The 23,487-nt window shown below is 43.2% G+C and overlaps 1 protein-coding gene across 5 annotated transcripts in view; it reads left to right on the top strand.

Moving 5' to 3' along the window:
* The first annotated feature begins 613 nt into the window (after positions 1-613).
* LOC132473980 (tubulin-specific chaperone cofactor E-like protein) overlaps positions 614-23,487 on the top strand; it is a 33,406-nt gene continuing 10,532 nt past the window's right edge. For 4 of the 5 annotated variants that reach the window (XR_009529533.1, XM_060074379.1, XM_060074381.1 and 1 more), the window contains exons 1-8: positions 614-1,667; positions 2,090-2,269; positions 2,897-3,036; positions 3,231-3,412; positions 3,896-4,152; positions 7,153-7,279; positions 14,267-14,383; positions 15,255-15,366. Coding sequence is in view for 4 of the 5 variants with exons in the window: in XM_060074379.1 (XP_059930362.1) it covers positions 1,550-1,667; positions 2,090-2,269; positions 2,897-3,036; positions 3,231-3,412; positions 3,896-4,152; positions 7,153-7,279; positions 14,267-14,383; positions 15,255-15,366 (1,233 nt within the window). In the remaining variant the exon portion in view is untranslated. The remainder of the gene's footprint in view (positions 1,668-2,089; positions 2,270-2,896; positions 3,037-3,230; positions 3,413-3,895; positions 4,153-7,152; positions 7,280-14,266; positions 14,384-15,254; positions 15,367-23,487) is intronic. The other variant, XM_060074380.1, reaches the window with a different exon arrangement.

The raw sequence follows: 23,487 nt of genomic DNA, 5'->3' as shown, positions 1-23,487 counted from the left end.
TGGGATCTGTGGCCTGATGTGATGGTTTATTATGGGATCTTTTGCCTGATGTGATGTATTATTATTGGATCTTAGGCCTTATGTGATGGTTTATTATGGGATATGTGGGGCCAGATTCTAACAAAATAACAAGGTAGGCCGAGTGGTGCAGATGTCATGGTTCAATGGATTGTTTCAGTAAATGTAGGATTCATCAGTAAATTAGCCGAAGTCGAAAAGAAAATCCATTGGTGTGTGTCAAAAACAATGTTCAAGACATCTCTGATAATTTGTGCTCCTATTTGACTGTGACTTGCTTTACTCTAAGAAAAATGTATTGCACCAGTCATGGTCAGTCTAATGACAATAATCTGGCTAGAGAAATAAAAAAGCAAAAACAAAAATATTGAATTATTCTTGGAGTCAATTGTGGAATCTTTTTAGAAGTTCTTTAAATGTCAAATGCTTGGCCTTTGAACTTATTCACGTTACAGCGCCATGTACTGAATATGGGTGTTCATTGAAAGCCACTTGGCTTCTCTTCACAACAGCCGACCACAGGGGGAATCACATCTTCTGGAGACCTCTTCACCCCTCACCTTGTCTTCACCAAACAGCCACGCTGGAGTAAGAATGAATGAAACTTTTGACTATATTTCTACAGTATTATTAGGGGTCCTACGAATGACGCAGGAACCCTATTGTTTTTGTTAGCATTATTAGGGGTCCTAGGAAATCCTTAGGAAACCTATTGTTTTTGTTAGTATTATTATTATTGTTATTATTAGGGGTCCTACGAAAAGGAACCCTATTGTAATCATTAGTTTTATTAAGGGTACTACGAAATCTGTAGGAACCCTATTGTAATCAGTAGTATTATTATCTTCCTGACTTTTTGGCTCCAAAAGCTTTTTGGGCCAGAATAACACATAGGGGGTGCTATAACAAGGCCTGGAAGTTCAGCTTTTCAACGGGCTGCCATTACCACTAGGAAGGTGCAATATGCATGAAATTTGTTATACTTGACCTATTCGTCATGATTAACAACTTTGAAACTGCAACCCATAAGGTCAGACCATTTGGATAGAGTGTATTGACCACAACTTGACCAAACACCCACACTCCAACATATTTGCTGCCAGAGATGGTAAGAGCTGAAAAAATTCATAGCAATAAGGCGAAGGACAGCAGAGAAATACATTTTAAAGTCAAATACATGCATATGTAAACACCTCTACAACACATTTGAACAGCTCTAACATTGTGTCCAAAACAGGTTGGCCCAGTTGTCGAATATTATTAAGAGGAGATTACAAAGTATACCGATGCCAAATTTGAAGACTATATCTAAAAAAAACGAACAAAAACATTTGTATGAAGTTCTCCTTTCTGAACCGTGGCCTCTCTACAGTTTTATTATTGTTGGGCTGTTCCATAGTCAAGTGACTAGATGTATTCTCATTGTTGTTATGTGTGTCCATTCCATATTAGGCTTATATCCTTACCCCCAAACCTCTTCTTCCAGGTCTTGCTTCTCATTAGCATTCCAATAGAATGAATGAATCTGTGAATGAATATATACATAGATATCTATGTGAATAAATGTCCCTCACACAGGCCCTCTGTGCAAAAGCGCAAGCGGACCGTGAGCAGTGACAGTGGGCAGGTTGTGGTGTTGTCCTCTGCAGGTGAGATACTCAATGAGCTGTAGGCACATATATAAGAACTAGCAGACTGAGGATCAGTGTCTGGTACTTACTGAAAGTTGGCTCTTTGGATCTGCTACTATATACAAATGACTTACAATGGAGGCTTTCATCTGTCATGAGATTGATTTGATAGAATAATGACTGATGCATTTTTTTTTTATAGTTGGTGGAATATATAACATTGGATTCATATTTTGAATGTATCTTAAATTGTATATGGTAATTTGACCTTGAGCTTCTGTGTTTCTACTGGGCTAGTCCAGAAATATTCAGACTAACCGAAGCACCATTCTATGAAGTTTAGTATTTCTTCTGCCCCTCTGTTAAGAGGGACACCAACATCTGGGGGTGGCTCCAAACTAAGCCCTAGACCTTTCATTCCCTCTTGTGTTGCTGCCCAGACCAGGAAGAAGCTGCCATGTTAGAACAGGGAGCCACACAGACGGACCAAGAGAGAGGTCGGACCTTTATGGAGGCCATCAGCGAGAAGTACAGCCCCGAGAACTTCCCCTACCGCCGGGGGCCCGGCATGGGGGTGGTGGTGGTACCGGTGGTCGCCCCCCAGGGCTCCCCTATGAGAGGTAGGGAACAGGGCCTGATCTCAATTTTAATGGGCCCTGGCCCAGGTTGTTTGAATATTCTTAATTTCACACTGCCAGTAGGCTTACAAAAGGTGTGCAAAATTACAAGTAGTGACAGATTTTTTGAATCGTGGTTGCATTTGAAACCATTGTTCAACCTTTTTATCCTAGTTTGTTTGAGTTTCATTTTCTCATTAAATAGACATAAAGTACAGCAATTGAGATATGTAGCTGAAAAGAAAAAAATCGATTGTTAATTATGTTCCGTAGTGTAGAAGTGTGACCTGTGAAGTGCACTTTGTATGCTTCTGTCAAGAACCAAACATGGGATCTGAAGTCTGGTCCAGAGGAGGACCCCTTGCGTCTTATAAAATGCCTGTAGGATTGATCATATTTGTGGTGGTTTCATTATTCCCATATTCCACATTTCAGGCACTGTTCTCCTTACTGGTTGTGTTTCTTTTAGTTCTTACCCCATTTATTTTCCCAAATTCCCTTATATCACTGTTAATTTTGCCCAATGGCTTCCATTGCAATGATGATGTTTATTCATCTCTCCTGTTTGTCTTTATCTTTCCTGTCTATAAACACATATGAGCCTGAGTAAATGTGTCCCGTTTCCTGCAGATCGGCTGAACCTGCCCAGTATCCTGGTGTTGAACGGTAGTGGGATCTCCCGGGCTGGGGACCAGGGCGAGATCGCAGCCTTCTGTGCTCACGTCATTGAGCTGGACCTGTCTCATAACACGCTCCAGGACTGGAGGGAGGTAAAGACACACTTAAACCCAACGACACGTTTGACTTTCAATTGAATCAGGTAAGCCCCATTGAGATCACTTAGAGGTGAGGCCTGACCAAGTGCAATTTACTCTGTTGAGTTCACTACTACCAGGACTCTCTCAACCCAGTATCTGAGTGCCGCTGCCTTTGCCCCCCCCTACTATCTCGGGTGTGTCTGCAGATCAGTAAGATTGTCTCTAACATCCCCAACTTGGACTTCCTCAACCTGAGCTTCAACCCACTGGCGAGCGTAGCGCTGGGGCCTGTCTGTGGCGAGGCCTTCTGTGGTGTGCGGCGTCTGGTTCTCAACAACACACAGGTGTCCTGGGACACGGTCTTCACCCTCACACGAGACATGCCTGAGTAAGACCTACACAAAAGCGTAACAAAGCGCTCATTGGTGGGCTTCTCGGATTGGTTTTAGGGCATATAAAACAAAAAATCGAACCATGTGAAATGAAATTACACAAAAATATTTTGTTTTGGATAGTAGCTTGTTTGCAGAGCTATGGCTAAAGATTTGGCCATTTTCATATATTTTTTATGTTATGTTGATGTAAGTATAGGGTTCTTGTCTTGTTTTTGTCTCTGTATATGGTTTACTTCAAGCCTCCCTCTCTGTAAAATGGATAAGTCCTGTTTCAGTTCAGCATGTTTAATATTAGGGGCGTATTTTCCACAACAGGACCTACCCAAAACCGACCCTATGTGGCACAACATACAACCAATTACTGAATTCCTTTCAAGCTTTTTACCTCATATTTTCTCTCATTCTCTCAGTATTTGTAAATTCTACTCTAGGGGGCGTCACATCCCATCCTGTTCTAACCTAGTTTCCTCCGCTAGGCTTGAGGAGCTGTTCCTGTGCCGCAACAAGTACGACAGTGTGCTGGCCGCTGCCACGCCCTGCCCTACGCTGCGCCTGTTGCACATCACCGACAACAGTCTCCAGGACTGGGAGGAGGTACGCAAGTTGGGCTCCATCTTCCCCAGCCTGGACACCCTTGTGATGGCCAACAACAACCTGGCATCCATACAGGACAGTGGGGTGGTCCTGGAGGGCCTCTTTCCCAACCTGCGCAGCATCAACCTGCACAACTCAGGTCAGGAGCGATGGAGATTACAGCCCTTTAGTTTGCTGTTGCTTATCCGATGGTTTAGGGAATAACTATTGGTTTGTTGCCAAAGTGTTGGAATTTAAATCATGATAAGCATTTCATTGGATTAGAAAGAAGATGAAATTCCTGATGGTAAGGCTAGGTTTAACTGGATAAGAGATATTCTAGATATATGTTTCTGAGGTAAGTAAGTAAGTAAGTAAGACTTTATTTATATAGCACATTTCGTACAAGATTTGCAATTCAAAGTGCTTTACATAAAAACAATAAAAGCAAGCAGCAGGAGCGATACATGGAGTAGAAGATAAATACAAAATGATCAACATCATATCAGAACCTGGTGTTCTGATAGGCTTACTAAAATCATGATTAGTAAGCCTATCAGATAAAAGAAATATAAAACCCTTAGAACAGTTTAAAAGAGAAATAGTAAAAATAGTGCAAGTTACTGAGAAATAAATAGTGCCAGATAAAATTAATAAAATGCTTTGGTAAAAAGAAAGGTTTTAAGCTGCTTTTTAAAGGTGTCTAGCGTGTTTGCTTCCCTGATATTAATGGGTAATGTGTTCCATAATTTTGGGGCGTAGTTGACAAAGGCTGCGTCACCAATCTTCTTATGACTGCTTCTGGTGACCTGTAACAGACCTGTGTCTGATGATCGCAGTGTTCTAGCTGGTGTGTAGTAAGTAAGAGAGTTAGCAATGTAGCTAGGGCCTTGTCCATTTAGAGCTTTGTATGTGAGGAGGAGGACTTTAAAGTCAATTCTAAAGGTAACAGGAAGCCAGTGTAAAGTAGCTAGGACAGGACTAATGTGTTCTCTCCTTTTAGTTTTGGTTAATAGTCTGGCTGCAGAGTTTTGAATGAGCTGGAGTCTTTCAGTTGTTTTCTTGGGAAGACCAGCGAAAAGTGAATTACAGTAGTCTAGCCGGCTCGATATAAAAGCATGAATAAGCTTCTCGGCATCATTTTGGTTAATGAATGGTCGTACCTTTGCTATGTTCCTGAGGTGAAAGAAAGCTATTTTGGTCACTTTGTTAATGTGGGAGTTGAAATTCAAATCTGAGTCCAGGATGACACCGAGACTTGTCACCTCAGGTTTAATCCACCGGGTTAAACCTCCTAGATTCTTGATTTGCATCTCTCTTTTTAATTTGGGGCCGATAAGTAGGACTTCAGTTTTGTCCTCATTTAGTTTTAGAAAGTTATTGTTCATCCATTTGTTTATTGCCAATAAAAGGTAATCAACCCTTCAAACCTGCCTAGAAAATGTTGTGTTGAAATGTGAAGGGTTGAATGAAAAAAGAAGGCCCTTGGCCAGAATTTTGCTGACTCAGTTGCTGTGCAACTGATCACATAGCTGTGCTGCTCTGTGATTGGGGTCCCACTTTAATTTCACAGAGGGTTGAGTAATAGTAATTCAATGAGACTAATTTCAATTGACGTAAAATTGACCAATCATTACTTCCCTCAAATTGGGTGGGCCTTGTTTTCGCTGACTTTATGACTAGTTCTGCCTGCTGTGAGGAACATGAATCCAATAAACTTGATACTAGCTTATCAGGCATCATTTGGTTTACTTGACGATGGCAGCCGCCACCAGTAATGTGACTGCTAGTAAGGAGGGCATTGTTTCGAAATTGTTATCAACACCAATTTCTAGGTTAACTTTTAATGAAAGGTTGGAGTAAATAACGTCCCACAAAGTCCCACACCAAAGCTAAAATTGGTTCAGAAATCAAAAGCCTTTGAAAAGCATTTCAGCTGCACCAACCACATGCGATACTTGTGGATGTCGCGATCAACCAAGGAGAAAAAGCTTTACTGTTCGTGTTTGATTTGTCTGCTGTCATGCGTTTTGCACCCCGGGCCGTTGTTATGTTCTACTGAACTTCACACACAGCTTGTGTAATGATGCGATTATTTGTCAGGAGGGTTTTCATTTTGCTATAGAGAGTTTTTAGTTTTGGTGATAACTCTTACTCTCTTCGTCCTGTTGATCGTTGCACTATTCAGGCTGGACTAGCGTATGCATTTTTGTTTCATAGCTGTAATGTCATGGGTAAATGTTGCAGTACCATAGAGAGGACACAATAAATTAAGCTGGTGGTATGCTTTTTACACGCCCGGGTCAGAGGGCCACGGTTAAAGAGTCACGTTACACTAATGCTCACGCACAAACAGCAGGCACATGAGACATAAGCTAAAACTAGTCACCTCTCCGTCATACATCTAAGAAGACACGCCCACCTATAATGTCAGAAGAGGCAGATTTTCAAAATGGCTGGTAGCAGCTAATTGCACTGGTATAATATGTCACCTTTAATGTGCTTTCAAAGAATGCTCCCATATATATTTCTTCAAGTCAGCTTTTAGCTATGATATAAATGGTATAGTTAAGCATAGTTATTTTAGGACTATGATTATGTGTAACTATTCTGGCTGTCAACAATTTTAGTTTTTTAAGTCTTTAATAAAGTGTTTATTCATACATTTAAATTGCTACCTCTATTTTAATCCCATATGCAGGTGCACTGGAAAATTAGGGATTGTAATTGTTTTGTTCATAGATAGTTTGACAGCACGGATCAGACCTAAATTGGCTTTTATTCATGTATACGAAAATCTATTATAAAGTCCATAATTAGGGAGCAAGTTGTGTCGCCAAAGACACAAACTACACAGCGATTGTTAAGAGACTTTAAATTAGGCTCAGTAGATACAATAGAAGGCTTGACTGTACTGTAATGAGCATACAAGTGTATGTAATGGAAAGCTGTATTATGACATTTTATATCATAATTGCACATTTTCTTGATAGATTAAATAATTATATAATTGTGTTGATATAGAATATATATTAAAGGGCATGAACAATACTTGCATGCATGTATGTTAAGAAAATTAACCAGGGATCAGTTCATTTCATAGGATTTAGCGAGGTCTTTGTTGGCTTGTTGAGCTTGTTTATGTGTCCCTTCCTCCCAGGTCTGAACCGGTGGGAGGACATCGAGAAGCTCAACTCCTTCCCTAAGCTGGAGGAGGTGCGTCTGCAGGGCATCCCCCTACTGCAAACCTACACCAACACAGAGAGACGCAGCCTCATGGTCGCTCAGTGAGTACCCTCTAGAGACCTGCTGCAGACCTACACCAACACAGAGAGACGCAGCCTCATGGTCGCTCAGTGAGTACCCTCTAGAGACCTGCTGCAGACCTACACCAACACAGAGAGACGCAGCCTCATGGTCGCTCAGTGATTACCCTCTAGAGACCTGCTGCAGACCTACACCGACACAGAGAGACGTAGCCTCATGGTCGCTCAGTGAGTACCCTCTAGAGACCTGCTGCAGACCTACACCAACACAGAGAGACGCAGCCTCATGGTCGCTCAGTGAGTACCCTCTAGAGACCTGCTGCAGACCTACACCAACACAGAGAGACGCAGCCTCATGGTCGCTCAGTGAGTACCCTCTAGAGACCTGCTGCAGACGGTGACCTACACCAACACAGAGAGACGCAGCCTCATGGTCGCTCAGTGAGTACCCTCTAGAGACCTGCTGCAGACCTACACCAACACAGAGAGACGCAGCCTCATGGTCGCTCAGTGAGTACCCTCTAGAGACCTGCTGCAGACCTACACCCAGACAGAGAGACGCAGCCTCATGGTTGTGAGTACAGGGACAGAGTCAGAACAACACATTTAAACACAGCTTGATGCTTGAAAGCACCGGAGTAGTCAATTGCATAACCTCCGAGGGTACCCGAACCCGGTCAGGACTTCATGTGCCGTAAAGGGCTTATCACACTGGAGGCGTATGTCGCACCTGCTGCATTCTCAATGGAGAGGCAAGCGGGCAGAGAGGAGGCCCAGGGTCCTGTCGCTTCTTTGCTTGTCGAACGCATGCGCGCACATGTCGAAACAGTTGGTATGGTTGAGAATCACAATAAAATGTGACACTGAATTTGAAACCGCACATTGTATTTTCTGCGTCTATTACCTAAATATTAATTAGTAATTCAGGGGAAAAATTTAGAAAATCACATTGGCATGTTGATTTATGGTGTGTGCATCTAAAATATTTGGTTGTGACCCTAAAATTTTCTGTTAGGGGCCACAGTGTTCCTAGTGAAAAAAGTAAGTCTGGAGCCCTGAAGTTCAAGGCACATTTGCACAATGAGCTGGTCTCCGCAGATACCTTGACTCTGTTGGTTGTGTCATATTTTGAAGCGCAATCTGTTCATTTTTCCCCAAAAATCTCACCAGAAGTAACCATTTAAAGGGTTATTTTTCAACATTTTCTTTCGGAGGGGAAGCCCCCGGACCCCCTAGTGTTGCTAAGTTACCGACTCACAGCACCACTGATACAAAAAAATCTAGGGGAAACACTGCACCCTACATCATCAAACATACACTTTCCAAATGCCATGTGGGGGCACTGCATCTCAGTATGGGCAAAGGAAGTGTATGACACCAGCACCCTTAGAGGCTTAGAATGGTTGTGGTTGTTGCTGTTGTTGTTGTCTTATAGTGACAGGGCCCCCTTTCCCGAAAGCATCGTTGCGTAACGAACGTCGTGACAACAATCATAGCTAACGAGGGGTACTCATAGGGTGCTAAGAGCATCGTTACTAAAATAATAATATTAATAATAATAATAATAATAAATTTTATTTATAATGCACTTTATATTCAAGAATCTCAAAGTGCTTCAGAGAAAAAAAAACGATTAAAAGGGGGAACCTCAGTGTTTTAATAAAACACATCCAATACCACGGAATGTCCATCTGGTGCACTTTCGCAATACCCCAAAAACAATGGTCACTGCCGATATATTACTCATAGACTACTTTTAGATTTAAACAGCAAAGACAGAGACATGTTAGAAGTCAATAGCAACTTAATTTATTGCAGCAATTTAAAAATCCAAAAATACATGTACCGGGTTAGTGTATGTACCGATCAAACGCCACGTCACAAGGCAACCCTATCACAAGCAGTGTTAGGGACGTTACTTTAAAAAAAGTAATTAGTTATAGTTACTCACTACTTGTTACAAAAAGTAACTGAGTTACTAACTGAATTACTCTATCTTTAAAGTAACTTACCATGGAAAGTAACTATTTGCGTTACTGTAAAAAAAGAAAAAAATAGATTTTTCTGAGCAATTTTCACTTGGGTTGAATCTCAATCCTTTGCTCGCTTCAAAATCTCAGCCCTAACCCTCGCTGTTGCGCGTTCACGCGCCGTGGAGCCATGTCCCAATACCCGTTTAAAGGTAGCTTAAGGGGTAGGGGGAGGGCTAACATCCCCTCAAAATTGAGATTTTCGATGGGCACCCTCAAAGCGCTTCAGTTCTGACTTGCTCCCACAATACCTTGCGAGAAAACGGAAAATCAAGAAATATCCTAGACAAGATGGAGGGCGAAAAGATGCGACAGGATTGGAAAAACACATATGTAAGTGTTTTCTCTGTAATTAACTTATTTATTTTATTAATTATACTCTGCATACTCTGCGAAGCCCGGCCGCGGACTCTTGGAAGATCGCGGAAGTCTGTGGCCGACTTTCGCGGAAGATCGCGATAGTCCGCGGCCGACTTTCAAGGGCCGCATGACCCCGGTATTCAGCCCGGCCGTCGCCCGGGCTGCAGACCGGGCTGCATACGACCGGGCTGGATATCATGTCGTATGATATCCAGATCTTCCATGTTCTAGTGACTCCAGGTTAAAAATAAGCTTTATACTAATATATTATATTATATTAGTAATATTCTCTAAGTAATAGTATATATACAAATATATTATATTATATTGTAATATTACATGGTTAATCAATGTATTTTTTGGCAGGACTATATTGTGTACATAGCTATTATATATTGTACATAACATATGGCCATATCAACCAGTTCTGGCATATAATTCCTATTTCCTTCTTATTCGTTTTCTTTCAGGACTTCGTTGAGTCCACTGCCACCAGCCTCCCCCACCTCTCCCTCATGCTCCTCCACCCCAGGCACCTCTTCCACCACCCCAGACCCCCTTCCAAGAGGAGAGTGCCAGGGGGCAGGCGAGGCATGAGGAGAGCGAGGCAAAGTTGGCGGAATGGTGGAGAAGATTCTCCACCATTCTCTCAAAAGCTGAGAGAGTGTGTGTGTGTGTTTGTATTTTTAGGTGTGCGTGTGTGTGTATTTTTAGATGCATGTGTGTGTATTTTTAGATGTGTGGTTCAGTGTTTCTTATTTAAATAAAGTGTTTCTTCTAAAGTGTTCTTGTTCATAACCGATTATCTAAGGGTGCACTCACACTAGGCCATCTGGCCGTGGCCGTGGCCGTTTTAGCACCTAACCGTGCTCAAATCTGCCAGTGTGAGTGTGGCCAGTCTGGCCAGGCCGGGCCAATTTGGCCACTTGGGAGAGGTGTGCTGCTACGGCACGGGCCGCTACGGTACAGATGCTAATGAGCCGACACGCGCTACGCAACCTGAGCTGGATGACGTATAGTCAATGCGACGACCACGGACATAATAAAGGCGACGAGCCTTCTTTCCCATTAAACGGTAAACATCGCGTCAAGCGGTTCAACTGTTGGTGTGTTCTCTGTGTTGTTGTCCATTGTTGTTAAAACTCTGACTGGCGGCAGACTTTATTATGGTCCATGCAGCGGACGCTTGGTGATGACGTGTTACGACGTGATGACGTATGTACAAGAGCCTTCCGTGGCCTGGCCACAGCTGCAACGGCCACGGCCAGACGGCCTAGTGTGAGTGCAGGCCAGAGAACAATGGGGCCATTTGAGCACGGTTAGGTGTGAAAACGGCCAACGGCCACGGCCAGATGGCCTAGTGTGAGTGCACCCTAATACCACCTTTAACATGTAGCTAAGTGACATTCAAAATAGAGGTATATTACAAGGGACAAATTTTTTAAATTAATTAATTATAACACTTTATTTAAACATGCCAATTACAAAATATAAATACCATTTCAGGTTAAACATCTTTACAATGGGTCTTGCTCGTTGCCCGAGACAATGGCAGCCAGTCTGTCACTTGTAACATTACCAGGGGTCTGGTTATCTGCTAGGGGGCACGGGGAGGCCATGATGACGTCACAGGGTAGGGTTGTCCCATTTTGGTAGGGGATCGGTTAGGGGTAGCAATGAGGGGTAGCAATGAGCAATGAGGGTTAGGGTTGAGATGTAGGGTTGAGACAGTGAGCAAAGAAACGGGATTGGGCCTTGACCTTAATGTGTTAAATGGTTGAACTGCCCTGATATACTTCAAACTGAATTTTAATTTGCTTGGTTGCAAAGGCTGTGGAACATCTGCCGAATACTACAGAAAATGCCAACTTTTCATCGGATTGCTCCGGACTCACCATTTCTGCTGCTTCATTGAATCTGTTTGGTGTGTGCGTGTGCATGTGTGTGGCGCGCGTGTCCTGGCTTGTGTGTAATAACACTTGCACCGATTGGCTACCATGAAACATGACTCTGCCTTAGCCAATCATAATCGCTTATCTCGTTGTTAACCCACCCGTCTCCTCGCTAGCAGTTTATGTTTGGAGCCAGGGGTGCGTTCGCATTACGCAGTTTATTCAATCAATTCATAGTAACGCACCGCATTTAAAGGCACCCAGTGCAACTTTATGTAAACATTCAATGAAAAATAAACATTCAATTTCTAGTCTTTTTTACACGTAGTAAGTTTCAATAACTCCATACCATTACATATCGACATTCAAGGAGCAAAGATGAGACGTCGTTGTGTGGTGAGAACTGATAGAAAATCGTAAACAACAACAATCGCCGGTGGGGAGAAGCCATTTTTCCATTGACTGGAAGCCTGCTTTATTTATTGTAGGTTACAAAAAATAAAGAAAATGGCGGCATTGTTGTTGTTATCGATTTTGTATCAGTTCTCACCACACAACGACGTCTCATCTTTGCTGCTTAAATGTCGGTATGTAATGGTATGGAGTTATTGAAACTTACTACGTGTAAAAAAGACTAGAAATTGAATGTTTATTTTTAAGCCTCGAAAGTTGCACTGGGTGCCTTTAACGTACAGTAACGGTAACGGCGTTGTCACGATGGAAACAGTAATTAGTTAGATTACCCCGTTACTGAAAAAATAACGGCGTTACCTAACGCCGTTCTTTTAAACGGCGTTATTACAAACACTGATCACAAGGAATATAATACAATCAAATGATTCCATTGCTCTTATGTGGGAGGTCACTTTCGAGCTGCATTTGCTGTCTCCCTCTGACTTTAATTCAACCATCATGGGGATGACCAATTCAATTTAATTCAAATTTAATTCAAATAACTTTATTTTTCCGTTAGGAAATTCAGATGTGGAGGAGCACCAGGGTGTGTCCATACCCAACAGTACACAAAATAAACAAAAACGGGCACACACACACCATCAGCCCCGCAGAAAATATACAAAGATCCTTGCCTAAGCCTAATGAATAAATAGTATTACCTCCATAGTGGAGGAGAAATAAATAAATAATTTAAAAAGATTCCAGGCATTTAAACGAGAAAATAGTTAAAAAATATTCCAGGTATTAAAACGAGAGGATACAGTTCAAAGAGGGGTTCAACCATTCAAAAGTCTTATGGATGCCGGGACATAGCTTAACAGGGCTCTGTTTGTGCTTACTGTAGGGGCGCTGTATATTCTGTATCTGTATCAATATAATGTCCTCATATTGATCAATGACAGAAGACATATTGTGCATGAATCATGCTGAGACCAGCGGGTGTCTGAGAATTTCTGCAGGCGTTTTTTGTTGCGATTGTTTGCCATAAGGCACTGTAGGCGCTTCGGTGAGGCTGTGATGAAGTTCACTATTTATTGGACTGTGTCTAGTAAGTTATGAACATCCCTTAGCGGAGTGCACAATCGCCCAGTTGAGAGTGTGTAAAACCGAGGGGGTAAAATACCCCGTTCGTCACGGCGCGGGCTTTCTTGGTTCACTGGAGAAGGCGGGGCTGAGCACGGAGTCTAGACCTCTTCAGAATAATTGGCATGCTCCCGAATGTTTTTATGTTTTTACGAATGAAGACACCCGCATGCAAGAATGAGTTCACGTCTGAGTGTAGGCTACAAAGGCTACAAACTGTGCAAAAAAAACAAAAACGTCTTTCAACGTCTTTGTTTAATGCGACTGCATCACCTACACTCCCATGATGATCAGGAGCTAGCGGATTTCACTTTCTCTCCAGTAAGAACTGCTCATGATGATATCGCTACGTTGTCTATGTGGAGACAGCACAGCAAAACCTCTACCCAAGCCCCTCTGGAAGCCCCCCTGGAACTGCGGAGCCATCGCATTTACATCAGAATGAAACCCAATAAACCTTCAATATTTGTAGGGTCCGGGAGGGTAAATTGGGGTGCTAGTTCAAGCAGGCAATTTACCTCGGGCAGTGTAAATGTGCGGACAGGGCTGCGAAAAAGGCGTGCATAAGACGGCATATTTGGCAGTGTAAAAACGACTATATGCCTCTGCGTTTGAATGATAATGATTGAATGGAACATTGCATTTTTAATGTTTACACCAAAGATTCTAGACTAGTCAGTGCGCACCAAATGAAACCTTATGCGGAATCAGAGAGAGTCTGCATGTTTCATGTTTTTAATATTTTTAGCATTCATATTGTAGTCTATAAAGAATAGACAAATTGTAGGATACTCTAACATCGTTAGAGCAGTGCATGGGCGTTCATATTAAGTTTCGGGAAACGCTCAAAATAAATTTACAAAGGTTCGCAAGATCCTTCGTGAGAATGTTCGTACGAGGGTGGATCCATCGTTATCGGGAAACGGGGCCCAGGAGTCTTGGGCCAGATGTGTTTTTTTGGGCTTTTTGATGCGTAAAAAATTCTCTCCTCCTACTGAGTAGTATTGTCCTTCCCATGGTGATTCTGCCGAGTCAATACTAATTTTGGGTTTCTACTTGACAGTGACTGTACATTTACCTTAAGGCATATTGATATCGTCACATCATGCATTTATTTCTTGTTGTCTTGCCAATGTCAACAGTACATTCACACAAACTTAATCAATACATTCATTCACTCTCAACAGACTTCCCTCAATCTCTTCACTGAATGGCAGTGTGGTGAGCGCCGGTGAACGAGAAGACGCAGAGCGCTTTTTCATCCGTTATCACCTGGATTACCCAGAGGAAGAGCTCCCGTACAGGTAGACGCCAGGAGCAGCTCCAGCACCATTAAACTGTCAGACTGATGGTTCAAAACAACCTTCATGACCAGTGCTTTAGTCGTTGACAAGGAGAGCAGAATAGACCTGACTATTTACATCTGCGTCATGATGTCCACCACCCACAGCTGTATGACTCCCTGCGATTAAGCAATCCAGCAACTAGGTTTGCATCCGATGCCTTGCCATGCCCACATCACACCATAAATAACTTGGCAACTTCAACTTCCCTCAATAATATTTCACTATGCCTCTTTTAGGCAGGTAGAAAGTCAAAAGTAAAAAAAAAGAGTCAAAATATTGATTTTTTTTTTATGTTTTATTAAATTCAATTATCAGAGAGAAACTAAATTAAAAATGTAAGTCACATATTAAATATAGTACATACTATTGGGCAAATGTTGCAATGTTGCAATGTTACAATGTAAAGTGTGATACTAGTGGTAACATCAGACATGCTATTAGATCATGCACTGATCAATGTCGATTAAAGGGCATCCAACAAGGTTATAAGAATACCAAACATAGTCAGTTTTTGTTAAAGGAGTATGTATAAGAATCTTACTGTGCATACAGATACTCGCATACAGTTTTTTCCATGGGCACAATTGGGCCTCAATTTAGGAAATATAACAAAATTATAAGGCTGCTGCTCATCATTCCTGTATGTAGAGCTTTTCCACTTCATTGTTCTTAAGGATCAACTGACCCTGCTTTCATTCTATGTCTAAAAGAACAGACTTTGATTTATCTTCCCTAAGATGACCCCCAGTCTCCTACATTTCATCTCTGTTTGTTAAAAGGAAAGTGTGTGTTTAATCCGGTACCGAATGTATATTCTCTTTACCCCCAGATACCACTGCCTAGTGACAAAGTACGGCAAACTGGAGCCGCTGGCAGAGATAGACCTCCGACCCCGATGCCTTGCCCTGGTGGAGGTGCACTGCGAGGACAAGGTTGTACAGGTCAGTCGCCACCAAGTCATAAAAAATAAATAAAATAAAAAGGACGTAGTGGTACATGTAGTAGGTAGTAGTAGTAGTAGTAGTAGTAGTAGTAGTAGTAGTAGTAGTACATGTTAATTAGAAAAGTTTGTCAAAATAATAAATACTAAATATTTTTTAAAAGATTATAATAAATCATTGATATCCACCCACATTGGACCTCATTTAAGATAATTTTTGTATTTTTCTTTTAACTTTCTCGTACTTTGGTGCGAATTGAGGTTGTACGAGATTGTACGTTTCAGCAAACGCTGTACAGCAAATCATTCGAAATGATGGGTTAAAAAGCTGAATTAAATCTGTTCGTAAATTAGTGTTAAAATTCATTAGATGTGAATAAGCATGATTTCCATCCCAAAAAGGCTAAATCCGTCCTTCGGAGGAGACATAAAACCGAGGTCCTGGATCGCTGAGGTCATAAAAGATCCCAGGGCACTTATGGTTTCCCCGGTGTCCTGGCTAAAACTGCCCAACCAGGCTCATTCAATCTGGCCTCCTCATCGTCCTCCTGTATAATTGGCTGACTCTTTAATTCCCTCACTCTCCACCTCAAGCTGGTGTGTGGTGAGCGTTCTGGCGCCGATTGGCTGCCGTGCATCACCCAAGTGGGTGCTACATTCCTTCTTCTTAAATAAGATAACTCCATAAGCACTCATAAAAAATAGAACCCATTAAAAAACAAAACTAAGGGTGCAGAACTTAAGGTCTTCCTTCGGAGTCCATAAAGAAAATATATAATATTTAGCAGCAATGGTAATGGCAGTCGAACACCTGCTAAAGTAAAAAAGAACCAATGCTGTCAATTCAGTAACCACTGATGCTGCACAGTAAATGAAATATACTATAAAGGGTTTATTGTTTACAGAAGATGGCTTGGTGACAGCAAAGTTATTCAGCTTTTGTATTGTTGATATTGCTACTGCAATCCAAAAATATGAATCATGCATGTTCAGTAGAGAATTTTTTCTGACATGTATAGACTATGTTTGGGCAAGCGTGCAGAACGCAGAGCCAAGAAGGACTGTGGTTCTCTTTCAAGCAATCGTGAGGTATCTCACATATGGGTACGCCCCCCCGCGTATCCCTCAGAAGCACCGTGTCTGACGCACCCAGGTCAGCCCCCTATATAATTATCTGACCGTGCATATAACGTCATTCAATTACCTCTTCTCGCTCAGAAGATCGGTCGACGATACTGCTAAGTGCCAAGGTTCTATGCTACTGTCCACAGAGTGAGCTTACCACTCGCTCGCCGGGCACTAGTGCCTACTTAGCGGTTGTCGACAAATAGGCTTGTCGCCAAACAACTATCTTTAACCGGCCTGTTTCCAAACAGTGGTTACTCGCTTCTACAGTGGCTAGCTTGTATCCAAACATTAGTCACCGGGAACTTTAACTGGGAAGCTAAACCGAATCGGCTGCAAAGCTTCAATAGTAATACAACTGGCCAGTCTTCAAACTGCAGTTAGACCATGGCTTTGCCCCCTCCTAACACGAAGGACGAAAAGCCTGGACGGGTGTGCATTTGCGGGAACCATATATCTGAGGAAGATACCCACCTCACCTGCAACGAGTGCCTCGGGCTGAGACGTGCCCGAGAAGCAGTAGCACCTATGCGTACCTGCGACCACTGCGCCCAACTCCCAATGAAAAGTCTCCGGCGTCGGCTAGCTAGAGTATATTACGATATTAGCCTGACAGATGAAGACCCGTTGTTGTCGGAGCCCCCCATTCCTAAAGGCCAGACTCAAGTAGCCCCAGCGGGCGCAAGCACCGACTGGAGTGAAAGGATGGAACAAGAGGACCTAAGGGCGATGACCGAGTCCGAATGCCTAGAGGGCTGCGATGCCCACGATGAGCTTGACTCACTCGATGGCTCGGACGACGCAGTCCTGTTTGAAGAGGACGGCGCCGACCCGTTCCAACCAGTCGAAGAGACTGGATTACGAAGAACCCTGCACGACCTAAGCACAGAGGGTGCGTGAGGCGTTGACGGCGGTTCCCCGGCTATCGGCACGAGCCTACACAATGTGTGCAGGCGCGCTGCCACCAAGCTGGAAATCCCATGGCCCAGTGCTCCGCCCGCTAAGACCGGTTCCCGGTACGAAGGCAAGCGTTTACCCCGGGTGAATAGCGCGGAGAGACAACTTCTCGCCTTATTCCCAGAGTCTGTGGAAGAGGATATTCGCACCTGGTCGCAGCCGTTCTCATCAAAGAGCCCGATCCAGGGGGGAGCCACGCTGGAATACGTAGCCATGGAGGAAAGAGCCACTTGTGGAGCCGCTGGTCGCTCACCATCTCAAACCGGAGATGCCAATCTACATCGTCCGCACCGAGCTCCCCGTCGAAGACGGACGGTTTCCAGTCTTCTATGACCGACAAAGCACACAAGTCTGTGGCCCTTGGTGTGCGAGCTCTCAATGCATCGTCCATGTTGATGGCGTATCAGGCTGAGCTACAGGACGAGATGTCAGGATCGGGAGACATAAACCGCAAACTTTCGGGTAGGGCTGCTCGATTTTGGAAAAAATGAGAATGACGATTTTTTTGGTCAAAATTGAAATCACGACTTTTTTAGAGTTTGAAAATAAAATGCATTTATTGAGCAGTTCAAAAAAAATTCATGGTAACTGAGTTTTAAAATTCTTAAACTACACAGTACACAAACTGTTCAAGTAAAAAAATAGAAAATGTTCAAATTGAAAATAATGTACAAATAAATATGCATCCAGCTGTTCTATAAAACTTGGAAGAAATAAATATACTAGAAAATTAAATAAGACAGAACAATCGGTTGTAATCTACGTCTGTCCTGCTGTCGTCGGGGTTGTGGTCTTGTGTTTTTGTTTCTTTGCCAATTCGTCGCAAGCGACTTTGTGATTGCGCCTCAGGCCCCGTCCACACTAACCCGGGTAATTGTAAAAATGCAGATCCGCGATGAAAACTATCTCCGGCCACACTATCGTTTAATATCATTTTCGGAATGTTTTGCATCCACGTTCCACACTGAAATTATTTTGATAAACAGTTGTTGTCATGGTTACGCAACTCCGCCACGCCTCTCTGTTTATATTACAAGCACGCGATCAGCTGGTATTTTCAGTTGATCAGCTGGTTAATCATTTTCGACCCGGTCTTTTCCAGAAACACCGCTCCTAGTACGGTTTGAACTGCCCTCTTTCTGTTTTTTTACCGTCACTTAAGAACATCAAGTACAGCGCTCGCCTCCGGCGTTGGAGCAAAGAATATGCTTGAGCCAATATGTCGAGTTTTATCTGTAGATAAATTAGTACATTGTACAGAGATCATCATTTGCCTTTCACCTTTGATGAGCGCAAGCTTCTGGCAGCGTCATGGCAACCAAACGTCATAGTTTCTGAAAGCCTCCGTCTACCCTGTCTACACTACAACACAAACCCAACATTTTCACATTTATCCACCTCAGCGATCGTTTTCGAAAAGCATAGTTTTCAGTGTCTGAATTCTCAGTTTTAGGTGATTAAACAAGTTTGTCGTGTTTCCAAGGGGTACAGATATAACATTGTAGCACATTTTGCACATTATGTGGGCCTGTGCCTTGTCGGCTTCTTCGAATCCGAAGTTGCCATATTAGAGAACTCGTTTTACCCTTTTTATCGAGTAAACGCGTCTGTCCTCCCTCTGCCATCTAGCTCGTGCTGTTTTCTGAATAAGGTCACCACACACAGCTCGCAGGGCTGCGTTTTATGCTCTGGGGGAGGGACTGAATGACGCATGGGCGTCTCTTTCACAAAACCTCATTGACAACGGAAAATTCCAAAAGAATCGTTCCAACTCGATTTTATTAATTTGGAGATCGTTTGACCCAATAATCGAAATCGAATTGCACAGCCCTACTCTCGGGCGAGAAGGGCTATGGGCACCATGGTGGCGCAGGAGAGAGCACGTTGGCTGAATTTATGAAGCAAGAAGTTTTTCTTCCCCATTCAGAGCGTCCAGCTCTCTGGGCGTGGCCCATGAAAGGGTAAATCTAACGTCATCGGGCCTGCAACAGAATGTTATAATTACCATCCATGCGTACTTTGTTGGCTAAGTGGCGTGTCTTTGAGGATTGATGAACTTCTACTGATGAAGTCCCCTTCCAGTGTTCTGTTGATACTGTGTTGATATTTCTACAGTCTCTCCTTGACAAGGGGAGAGCTTTTTCTACGTTGAAAGTATATCTCGCTGCCATATCAGCATGTCACGTGGGTATTAACGGTAAGACAGTGGGACAGCATCCTTTGGTCTGTCGTTTCCTGCGGGGAGCGTGTCGTTTGCGCCCTGTGTCAAAACCTCTATCACCTGGATGGGATTTGCCACTGGTGTCGGGGGCTTTATCGGGGCCTCCTCTTGAACCACTGTCAGAAGTGGACGCAAAATTGCTTTCCCTTAAGAAGGTGTTGCTCATGTCGTTAGTCTCAGCAAAACGAGTTGGTGATCTACACGCTTTATCGGTGCATTCGTCATGTATGCAGTTTGGCTTTGGGGACTCTAAGGTGTCGCTGCGGCCGAACTCGGCATATATTCCTAAGGTCATGGACACGTCCTACTCGTGCCTTTCCATGGAGTTTAAATCACGACTTTTTTAGAGTTTGAAAATAAAATGCATTTATTGAGCAGTTCAAAAAAAATTCATGGTAACTGAGTTTTAAAATTCTTAAACTACACAGTACACAAACTGTTCAAGTAAAAAAATAGAAAATGTTCAAATTGAAAATAATGTACAAATAAATATGCATCCAGCTGTTCTATAAAACTTGGAAGAAATAAATATACTAGAAAATTAAATAAGACAGAACAATCGGTTGTAATCTACGTCTGTCCTGCTGTCGTCGGGGTTGTGGTCTTGTGTTTTTGTTTCTTTGCCAATTCGTCGCAAGCGACTTTGTGATTGCGCCTCAGGCCCCGTCCACACTAACCCGGGTAATTGTAAAAATGCAGATCCGCGATGAAAACTATCTCCGGCCACACTATCGTTTAATATCATTTTCGGAATGTTTTGCATCCACGTTCCACACTGAAATTATTTTGATAAACAGTTGTTGTCATGGTTACGCAACTCCGCCACGCCTCTCTGTTTATATTACAAGCACGCGATCAGCTGGTATTTTCAGTTGATCAGCTGGTTAATCATTTTCGACCCGGTCTTTTCCAGAAACACCGCTCCTAGTACGGTTTGAACTGCCCTCTTTCTGTTTTTTTACCGTCACTTAAGAACATCAAGTACAGCGCTCGCCTCCGGCGTTGGAGCAAAGAATATGCTTGAGCCAATATGTCGAGTTTTATCTGTAGATAAATTAGTACATTGTACAGAGATCATCATTTGCCTTTCACCTTTGATGAGCGCAAGCTTCTGGCAGCGTCATGGCAACCAAACGTCATAGTTTCTGAAAGCCTCCGTCTACCCTGTCTACACTACAACACAAACCCAACATTTTCACATTTATCCACCTCAGCGATCGTTTTCGAAAAGCATAGTTTTCAGTGTCTGAATTCTCAGTTTTAGGTGATTAAACAAGTTTGTCGTGTTTCCAAGGGGTACAGATATAACATTGTAGCACATTTTGCACATTATGTGGGCCTGTGCCTTGTCGGCTTCTTCGAATCCGAAGTTGCCATATTAGAGAACTCGTTTTACCCTTTTTATCGAGTAAACGCGTCTGTCCTCCCTCTGCCATCTAGCTCGTGCTGTTTTCTGAATAAGGTCACCACACACAGCTCGCAGGGCTGCGTTTTATGCTCTGGGGGAGGGACTGAATGACGCATGGGCGTCTCTTTCACAAAACCTCATTGACAACGGAAAATTCCAAAAGAATCGTTCCAACTCGATTTTATTAATTTGGAGATCGTTTGACCCAATAATCGAAATCGAATTGCACAGCCCTACTCTCGGGCGAGAAGGGCTATGGGCACCATGGTGGCGCAGGAGAGAGCACGTTGGCTGAATTTATGAAGCAAGAAGTTTTTCTTCCCCATTCAGAGCGTCCAGCTCTCTGGGCGTGGCCCATGAAAGGGTAAATCTAACGTCATCGGGCCTGCAACAGAATGTTATAATTACCATCCATGCGTACTTTGTTGGCTAAGTGGCGTGTCTTTGAGGATTGATGAACTTCTACTGATGAAGTCCCCTTCCAGTGTTCTGTTGATACTGTGTTGATATTTCTACAGTCTCTCCTTGACAAGGGGAGAGCTTTTTCTACGTTGAAAGTATATCTCGCTGCCATATCAGCATGTCACGTGGGTATTAACGGTAAGACAGTGGGACAGCATCCTTTGGTCTGTCGTTTCCTGCGGGGAGCGTGTCGTTTGCGCCCTGTGTCAAAACCTCTATCACCTGGATGGGATTTGCCACTGGTGTCGGGGGCTTTATCGGGGCCTCCTCTTGAACCACTGTCAGAAGTGGACGCAAAATTGCTTTCCCTTAAGAAGGTGTTGCTCATGTCGTTAGTCTCAGCAAAACGAGTTGGTGATCTACACGCTTTATCGGTGCATTCGTCATGTATGCAGTTTGGCTTTGGGGACTCTAAGGTGTCGCTGCGGCCGAACTCGGCATATATTCCTAAGGTCATGGACACGTCCTACTCGTGCCTTTCCATGGAGTTTAATGCTTTCTACCCTCCGCCGTTCACGTCTGCGGAACAACGGCGGCTACATATGTTGTGTCCTGTGCACGCTCTGAGAGCTTATGTGTCAAGGACTCTGTCGTTTAGGAAAGCGGATCAATTGTTCGTCTCATGGTCTGGTCCTCACAAGGGTAAGCCTATCACGAAGCAGCGTTTATCACACTGGGTTGTTGAGGCTATAGCTTTGGCTTATTCAGCTAAAGGGCTGGAGGCGCCTGTTGGTTTGCATGCGCATTCAACAAGGGGCATTGCCACGTCGTGGGCGTTGTTTAAAGGGGTTTTGTTGCAGGAGGTGTGCAAATACGCTTCTTGGGCTTCACCCACTACGTTCATGAGGTTTTACAGACTTGACGTTACTGCGCCTTGCTTGGCTCATGCTGCTTTGAGTGTGAACTCAGGGAGCGCAAGACGCTCTGTCATGATTGGAATCGTCACGTATCGTTGAGGTTTGCCTGTCCGGCAATATGGGAGTAAACATATCCCATATGTGAGATACCTCACGATTGCTTGAAAGAGAATTTAAGGTTACGACCATAACCCTGGTTCTCTGATAGCATGAGTGAGGTATCTCACCGGATTGCCCTTCTTGCGGTGAGCGAGAAGAGGTTGCTGCCTTGAATGACGCCGTACCCACGGTCAGATAATTATATGGGAGGCTGACCTGGGTGTGTCAGATGTGGCCAGCCAATCATGGCTGGCGTAGTGATAAAGTGCTTCTGAGGGACACGCGGGGGAGGCGTACCCATATGTGAGATACCTCACTCATGCTATCAGAGAACCAGGGTTACGGTCGTAACTTTAGCTTTAGTTTTGTCAGTTTAGTAGGGCTGTCAATCTCTGTTCGGCTGATCGATTTTTTCGTCCACACACACTTGTTCGACCAATTCTCATTTGTCGGACAATCGCTGTCAGCTTGCTCGTCTAGTGTGTGACCCGCTTTACATGATTGAAGCTTTTCTGTAACCGAGCCGGACTCGGACCAAGAGTTGACTAAAACCCACTGACTTTCTCATAACAGCACATGCATAATATTAATGCTGGCACAATACCTGCATAGGGTTGCCAACTTTTAGACTTGGGCTGGAGTGAGACTATGTAAAATGTCATTATTTTTTCATTTTTTATGACAGTCCTTGTTTACTTAATTTAAGATGTACGTAAAAAAATTAAGGAATAGAATGGAAACGCTTTTTCAAAATTCACAATTAATTTATTGATTCCACTATTTATATACATACATTTGCAACTATAGTGGAAGTCTGTACTATCTCGACATACAATTAGACTGATGGCAAGGCTACGTCAGTAGTGACAACACAGATGTACACAATTTTAATCGACAATAGATTATTCGATTTGTTAGGCTATTTATCTGCTTACCTTGATAGTCATCCAAACTTTCAAACGGGCATAAGTGGGCTCTGACTCATAAACATGC

Source organism: Gadus macrocephalus, chromosome 16, assembly GCF_031168955.1.
Source record: "Gadus macrocephalus chromosome 16, ASM3116895v1".
In the NCBI taxonomy this organism is placed as follows: domain Eukaryota; kingdom Metazoa; phylum Chordata; class Actinopteri; order Gadiformes; family Gadidae; genus Gadus; species Gadus macrocephalus.
The sequence above is the reverse complement of the archived record's forward strand: the minus strand, read 5'-3'. Positions and strand labels throughout refer to the sequence as shown.